Source organism: Salmo salar, chromosome ssa09, assembly GCF_905237065.1.
Source record: "Salmo salar chromosome ssa09, Ssal_v3.1, whole genome shotgun sequence".
Lineage (NCBI taxonomy): Eukaryota > Metazoa > Chordata > Actinopteri > Salmoniformes > Salmonidae > Salmo > Salmo salar.
Window position 1 is genome coordinate 32,127,501 of NC_059450.1, and position 8,839 is coordinate 32,136,339.

General features: G+C 40.7%; 1 protein-coding gene across 2 annotated transcripts in view; it reads left to right on the forward strand.

Annotated features, from left to right (window-relative positions):
• Positions 1–8,483, forward strand: part of LOC106611209 (rho GTPase-activating protein 5) — an 82,344-nt gene extending 73,861 nt beyond the window's left edge. Inside the window, exons 6-7 of one of the 2 annotated variants that reach the window (XR_006770988.1) lie at positions 5,366–5,471; positions 6,184–6,466. Coding sequence is in view for 1 of the 2 variants with exons in the window: in XM_045723596.1 (XP_045579552.1) it covers positions 5,366–5,471; positions 6,184–6,511 (434 nt within the window). In the remaining variant the exon portion in view is untranslated. Of the gene's footprint in view, positions 1–5,365; positions 5,472–6,183 lie in introns of both variants that reach the window. The other variant, XM_045723596.1, reaches the window with a different exon arrangement.
• Positions 8,484–8,839: the final 356 nt, after the last annotated feature.

Here is an 8,839-nt window from a genome sequence, read left to right on the forward strand (position 1 = left end):
TATACATACTTCTCTCTCTCTGTGTATGTATACACACTTCTCTCTCTCTCTGTGTATGTATACACACTTCTCTCTCTCTGTGTATGTATACACACTTCTCTCTCTGTATGAATACACACTTCTCTCTCTGTATGTATACACACTTCTCTCTCTGTCTGAATACACACTTCTCTCTCTGTATGTATACACACTTCTCTCTCTGTATGAATACACACTTCTCTCTCTGTATGTATACACACTTTTCTCTATCTGTATGAATACACACTTCTCTCTCTCTCTGTGTATGAGCACAAACTTCTCTCTCTCTGTATGTATACACACTTTTCTCTCTGTATGTATACACACTTTTCTCTCTCTGTATGAATACACACGTCTCTCTCTGTATGTATACACACCTCTCTCTCTGTATGTATACACACTTCTCTCTCTCTGTATGTATACACACCTCTCTCTCTGTATGTATACACACTTCTCTCTCTCTGTATGTATACACACTTTTCTCTCTCTGTATGTATTTATGTATATACACTTCTCTCTCTGTATGTATACACAATTCTCTCTCTCTGTATGAATACACACTTCTCTCTCTGTATGTATACACACTTCTCTCTCTGTATGTATACACACTTCTCTCTCTCTGTATGTTTACACACTTCTCTCTCTCTCTCTGTATGTATACATACTTCTCTCTCTCTGTGTATGTATACACACTTCTCTCTCTCTCTGTGTATGTATACACACTTCTCTCTCTCTGTGTATGTATACACACTTCTCTCTCTCTGTGTATGTATACACACTTCTCTCTCTCTGTATGTATGTATACACACTTCTCTCTCTGTATGTATACACACTTCTCTCTCTGTATGTATACACACTTCTCTCTCTCTGTATGTATACACACACCTTTCTCTCTCTGTATGTATATACACTTCTCTCTCTCTCTGTATGTATACACACCTCTCTCTGTATGTATACACACCTCTCTCTCTCTCTCTCTCTCTCTGTATGTATGCACACTTCTCTCTCTCTCTCTGTATACACACTTCTCTCTCTCTGTATACACACCTTTCTCTCTGTATGTGTAAACACTTCTCTCTCTCTCTCTCTGTATGTATACACACTTCTCTCTCTCTGTATGTATACACACTTCTCTCTCTCTGTATGTATACACACTTCTCTCTCTCTGTATGTATACACACTTCTCTCTCTCTGTATGTATGTATGTATGTATACACACTTCTCTCTCTCTGTATGTATGTATGTATACACACTTCTCTCTCTGTATGTATACACACTTCCCTCTCTCTGTATGTATACACACACCTTTCTCTCTCTGTATGTATACACACACCTTTCTCTCTCTGTATGTATATACACTTCTCTCTCTCTGTATGTATGCACACTTCTCTCTCTCTCTCTGTATGCATACACACTTTTCTCTCTCTGTATGTATACACTTCACTTCACTTCTCTCTCTCTGTATACACACTTTTCTCTCTCTGTTTACATACTTTTCTCTCTCTGTATGTATACACACTTCTCTCTCTATATACACACTTCTCTTTCTCTCTCTGTATGCATACACCCTTCTCTCTCTCTATGTATACACACTTCTCTCTCTCTCTCTGTATGTGTGTGTACACACTTCTGTCTCTCTCTGTATGTATACACACTTCTCTCTCTCTGTATGTATGAATGTATACACACTTCTCTCTCTCTGTATGTATGAATGTATACACACTTCTCTCTCTCTCTCTCTCTGTATGTATACACACTTCTCTCTCTATATATGTATAAATAGCTCTCTCTCTCTATATATATATATGTATACACACTTCTCTCTCTCTCTGTATGTATACACACTTTTCTCTCTCTGTATGTATACACACATTTCTCTCTGTATGTATACACACTTCTCTCTCTGTATGTATACACACTTCTCTCTCTATGTATACACACTTCTCTCTCTCTGTATGTATACACACTTTTCTCTCTCTCTCTGTATGTATACACACTTCTCTCTCTCTCTGTATGTATACACACTTTTCTCTCTCTCTCTGTATGTATACACACTTCTCTTTTTCTCTCTGTATATATACACACTTCTTTCTCTCTCTCTCTGTATGTATACACACTTCTCTCTCTCTCTGTATGTATACACACTTCTCTCTCTCTGTTTGTTTACATACTTTTCTCTCTCTGTTTGTTTACATACTTTTCTCTCTCTGTATGTATACACACTTTTCTCTCTCTGTATGTATGTATGTATGTATGTATGTATGTATGTATGTATACACACTTCTCTTTCTCTCTGTATGTATGAATGTATACACACTTCTCTCTCTGTCTGTATGTATACACACTTCTCTCTCTGTCTGTATGTATACACACTTCTCTCTGTATGTATACACACCTTTCTCTCTCTCTATATGAATACACACTTTTCTCTCTGTATGCATACACACTTTTCTCTTTCTGTATGAATACACACTTCTCTCTCTGTATGTATACACACTTCTCTCTCTGTATGTATACACACTTCTCTCTCTGTTTGTTTACATACTTTTCTCTCTCTGTTTGTTTACATACTTTTCTCTCTCTGTATGTATACACACTTTTCTCTCTGTATGTATGTATACACACTTCTCTCTCTCTCTGTATGTATGAATGTATACACACTTCTCTCTCTCTCTCTCTCTCTCTCTGTATGTATACACACTTCTTTCTATATATATGTATAAATAGCTCTCTCTCTCTCTCTCTCTCTCTCTATATATGTATACACACTTCTCTCTCTCTCTCTGTATGTATACACACTTTTCTCTCTCTGTATGTATACACACATTTCTCTCTGTATGTATGCACACTTCTCTCTCTGTATGTATACACACTTCTCTCTCTCTGTATGTATACACACTTCTCTCTCTCTGTATGTAGACAGAGGGGAGAGTCCTGGAGCTTGTCTCTCAGAGTTTGGAGCAGCGCTGTAGAAATTGTAATTCTGCTAGCAGCGTAATGTGGAGGTGTTTGGACTAGGACCTCCAAGTCTCAGACTACGTCCCAAATACGACCCTATTCCCTATGGAGTGTAGTACTTTGGTCAAAGTAGTGCACTATAAATGAAATAGGTTGCCATTTGGGATGCAGCGTTAGTCTCAGGCCCAGGCCAGCCTTGGTGCCCAGTGCTCTGCTCTGGGACACGTAACACAAACACTCATATTCCTCTCATGACGTTCTAACTATTGATTAGCCCAGTAGTCTGGGCCGGTTGACCTCCACAATAGCACCTTGGTCAGAGTTAATTGACAGGCTGTGATAAAGTGTATCTGATTGGTCTAATATTACAGTGAGGGAAAAAAGTATTTGATCCCCTGCTGATTTTGTACGTTTGCCACTGACAAAGAAATGATAAGTCTATAATTTTAATGGTAGGTTTATTTGAACAGTGAGAGACAGAATAACAACAAAAGAATCCAGAAAAACGCATGTCAAAAATGTTATAAATTGATTTGCATTTTAATGAGGGAAATAAGTATTTGACCCCCTCTCAATCAGAAAGATTTCTGGCTCCCAGGTGTCTTTTATACAGGTAACGAGCTGAGATTAGGAGCACACTCTTAAAGGGAGTGCTCCTAATCTCAGTTTGTTACCTGTATAAAAGACACCTGTCCACAGAAGCAATCAATCAATCAGATTCCAAACTCTCCACCATGGCCAAGACCAAAGAGCTCTCCAAGGATGTCAGGGACAAGATTGTAGACCTACACAAGGCTGGAATGGGCTACAAGACCATCGCCAAGCAGCTTGGTGAGAAGGTGACAACAGTTGGTGCGATTATTCGCAAATGGAAGAAACACAAAATAACTGTCAATCTCCCTTGGCCTGGGGCTCCATGCAAGATCTCACCTCGTGGAGTTGCAATGATCATGAGAACGGTGAGGAATCAGCCCAGAACTACACGGGAGGATCTTGTCAATGATCTCAAGGCAGCTGGGACCGTAGTCACCAAGAAAACAATTGGTAACACACTACGCCGTGAAGGACTGAAATCCTGCAGCGCCCGCAAGGTCCCCCTGCTCAAGAAAGCACATATACATGCCCATCTGAAGTTTGCCAATGAACATCTGAATGATTCAGAGGACAACTGGGTGAAAGTGTTGTGGTCAGATGAGACCAAAATGGAGCTCTTTGGCATCAACTCAACTCGCCATGTTTGGAGGAGGAGGAATGCTGCCTATGACCCCAAGAACACCATCCCCACCGTCAAACATGGAGGTGGAAACATTATGCTTTGGGGGTGTTTTTCTACTAAGGGGACAGGACAACTTCACCGCATCAAAGGGACGATGGACGGGGCCATGTACCGTCAAATCTTGGGTGAGAACCTCCTTCCCTCAGCCAGGGCATTGAAAATGGGTCGTGGATGGGTATTCCAGCATGACAATGACCCAAAACACACGGCCAAGGCAACAAAGGAGTGGCTCAAGAAGAAGCACATTAAGGTCCTGGAGTGGCCTAGCCAGTCTCCAGACCTTAATCCCATAGAAAATCTGTGAAGGGAGCTGAAGGTTCGAGTTGCCAAACGTCAGCCTCGAAACCTTAATGACTTGGAAAAGATCTGCAAAGAGGAGTGGGACAAAATCCCTCCTGAGATGTGTGCAAACCTGGTGGCCGACTACAAGAAACGTCTGACCTCTGTGATTGCCAACAAGGGTTTTGCCACCAAGTACTAAGTCATGTTTTGCAGAGGGGTCAAATACTTATTTCCCTCATTAAAATGCAAATCAATTTATAAACATTTTGACATGCGTTTTTCTGGATTTTTTGTTGTTATTCTGTCTCTCACTGTTCAAATAAACCTACCATTAAAATTATAGACTGATCATTTCTTTGTCAGTGGGCAAACGTACAAAATCAGCAGGGGATCAAATACTTTCCCCCCTCACTGTAGATGATATGTTAAATTAGTTGACGTCCTAATGCATGGTTTGTCCCTACGTCTCTTATTACTTGGCAATCTTACGTGGAGTTATTCCTACTCATCCAACAGGAGTGCATATTGATGCTGTTATTAATTAGAGAAAGAGTGACAAGGAAATCACTATGAGACATTGTGCCCCCAGATGATACCGACAGCCCCAATCTGGGGGTCCGGCTCATGGACTATGTATTTTGGTATGTAGTACTGTCAACCTAGTGGGCTGGTGTTGTATCTGCTGAAGGTCTAGCTAGTGTTTGAATGTTTCTTGTGTGGGAGGTCATTGGCAGCCCTGTTGGCTTCATGATACTCCTTTCATTTTTTCTTCTTCTCCCAAGGGAAGGAATGAGTAAAAAGCTAACTCTGTTCTCCTCCTCTTCCTTTCAGAAATTGTGGACCACATAGAAAGACTCCAAGTGCTGAAAGAAATAGTGAGGAAGTTCCCTGCAGTGAACTACGAGGTGTTTAAATACGTCATCACTCACCTGAACAGGTAAGAGACAACCCTGTGACCCTAGATCAGAAACAGTCTCAGGCCTTCAGCTGACTGATACTGGGTGCAATTTGAAGTATGTCTGAAGTAAGCTGCAAAGTATACATGATGTTTGTTATGTGACAGTAGTCATAAAAACAAGCATGTCATACAGTCCTGTAGTTGGACCAGGTCGTGTTCAGTAGGGAGATGCTAAATGAACATAATGCAGTTTTCTGTTGTGATATACACTGAGTATACAAACATTAAGAGCACCTGCTCTTTCCATGACAGAGACTGACCAGGTGAAAGCTATGATCCCTTATTGAGATCACTTGTTAAATCCACTTCAATCAGTGCAGATGAAGGGGAGGAGACCGGTTAAAGAAGGATATTTAAGCCTTAAGGCAATTGAGACGAGGGTGAATGGACAAGACCAAATATTGAAGTGCCTTTGAACGGGGTATGGTAGTAGGTGCCAGGCGCACCGGTTTGTGTCAAGAACCGCAACGCTGCTGGGTTTTTCACGCTCAACAGTTTCCTGTGTGTATCAAGAATGCAACTCAATATTAGGAAGGTATATTTAGTGTATAGCTACTGTTCTGGAGACCAGAGTTCACTTCTCTGACTTCTCTCCACTCACCTCTAATTGAGTACCTGATTCTTTATTTTTAAAATAAAGTACAAAATAAGTATGGTTGGAATAAATTAGTGAAATTGTGTGTTTCCCCAGGGTGAGCCAGCAGAGTAAGACCACCCTGATGACGGCCGACAATCTATCCATCTGCTTCTGGCCCACGCTGATGCGTCCCGACTTTGAGAACAAGGACACACTCTCCACCACCAAGCTCAACCAGTCTGTCATCGAGTCCTTCATCCAACAGAACCACTACTTCTTCTACGGCGGAGACATCCAGGAGAGCTCCAGCACCGAGAGCACCCCACCACCCCACCACTGTCACAGCATGGTGGAGGCCCTGAGGCCCCTGCAGCTGCCCCCTCCTCTTCAGCCCCAGCAGATCCAACACAGTATGTCCCTGCAGCCTGAACCACTCATATAGACCCCCCACCCACCCACCCATCCCCCCCAAGCCCCAGGATTGGAGGACCCAGGTGGGGTAGGGGTAAGGCTGGGCTGGTGGGGGGACATAGGGTGATGTGATGTGTCCTCCTTTCCCCTCCCTTTGGAGTCCCTCTGACTGCAAAACAAAACAACAACATTACTAAATGATCAACTTTGTTCTCTGCTCCCCTTTCTGGGCGACTGACTGGATTCAGGGGTGACTGACTCATCGAGCTATCCCCCAGGAACAAAAGACAACATCAAAACAAATGTATTTTTTGTCATTCAGTGCTGTACAGTAATACACAGTAATAAGGATGCTGTATGCCTCCAGCAGATGGACAAAAACATCCGATGCAAAAATGATTTGCTAAATTCTACAACACCTTCCAAAATATAAGTAAAATATATTTATACTAGTTGTGTTTTGTTTTTTAAACCCTTTATTCATTCAAGTGAACTTGACGTTAGATGGTGCACCATCTGTTATGATACTTCTACCAGCGTAGACATTCTTCTGCTTGTTTATTTTTGTATGATTTGGCAATGATGATGATGGATTCTTGTATTTTTACCAGTATGATTTACATTTTTATCTGAACGGTTTGAGGGACAGAAAGACAGTGAACGTTGGCAGGCTTTGTCTCTCTACCTGCTCCCAACGCCTCGCACTGTTTGGGAGGGAGGGGACTCTATGTGAAAGACTGATGCTGTACTGCACCAGACCGGGACATAAGACAGACAGACAGACTGGCCTCCTATCTCCTATTGGAGCAGAACTCATGCAATTCCTGAAGCTTATGAAGGAAGCATCCCACTACTAGAACCCTACTGGCACATCTCTGTGTTAACTCTCAAATGAACGCATTGCAAAGCAGTCTCGGTCTCTCTTGTTTTGTTCTGTTCTACTTTTTTTGTGTAATTGATGAAATGTCTTGGCGGTGGTGATACTCACCAATAAGAGACCTTTGTGTTGTTCTTCTGTTTGTTCAACTAAATTTGCATGTATTTTTTTGCCTCCAAAAAAATGAACAATAAAAAAAAAGACTGAATTTACAACTCAATATTAACCGCTTTCATTCAGATGATATTTTTTTTATCTAACTTGATTGAGGGAACATTGAAACAGGGCTGAAATTCTATCTATTGTTCATTCATTCTTTTTGCCATGAAAGTTAACTCTTAATATCATATTTTGGTTATCTGTCTAATTGTTTCCCTTAAATAGAGGGGGGAAAATTATATATAAGTATATATATATAAGTATATATATATATAAGTATATATATATATATCAGCAGATAAGATTGCTGATATAGCAAAATACCATGGGGTACTGAAATTCTGTATAATCTTGTAAAACCTACTATAATCAGATTTATTTGTGGTTTGATGTACAAAAAATGTTTGGGTTAGATTAATTGACTGTGGACTTAATGCCATTTATCTTATGAATAAAGAACCATTGCTCCTTTGTAAATGGTACAGAATTTTGTTTTGCTATAAGTAAAAGATGCTGCTTAGAATGTTCTGGAAAGGAAAAGTGTAAGTAGAGGGAGAGAGGAGCGTGGTGGGATGAAGGGGGAAACAGATTGACAGATCGAAGACATTTTTAAGACTCAAGACTATGCCTGTGACTTAAATGGCACCCTATTCCCTACGTAGTTCACTACATTTCACCAAAGCCCTATGGATCCTGGTCAAAAGAAGTGCACTATATAGGGAATAGGATGCCATTTCAGACAACCTATTATTGTTATTCTTCTCTATAGAGACACTCCAGATAATGTGGTGGAAGGGGAGAAAGGAGTGTGCAGCTGCTAGATAGAATATACCTTTTGTGTTGTTTCAATAAAACGCAACCGTATTTTATTCATAAGATCTGCCTCATTCAAGCCGGTGTACAAACTCTTAAGATTTTAACATCTGCTATGTATTATAGTAAATAAATGATTTTGAGAAGAAAAAAATTGAGTTTGGTTTACTTTCATAATAAAGTTTTTTAACATTTCTCCAAGCTTGAGTCTAAATGGTGTTGAAATATGCTCTCGTTTCTTATACAGCTGGGAATATGATTACAGGGTTTGGTCATTGTTGGACTGCATTGACATCAGTGGAGGCTGGTGGGGGGAGCAATAGGAGGATAGGCTCATTGCAATGGCTGGAATATCATAAATGGAATGGTATCAAACACATTAAACATATGGAAACATGTTTGACTCCGTTCCATTCATACCATCCCAGCCATTACAAAGAGCCTGTCCTCCTATAGCTCCTCCCAGCAGCCTCTGATTGACATGGTGTAGTATGAAAGTAAAATAGAGTA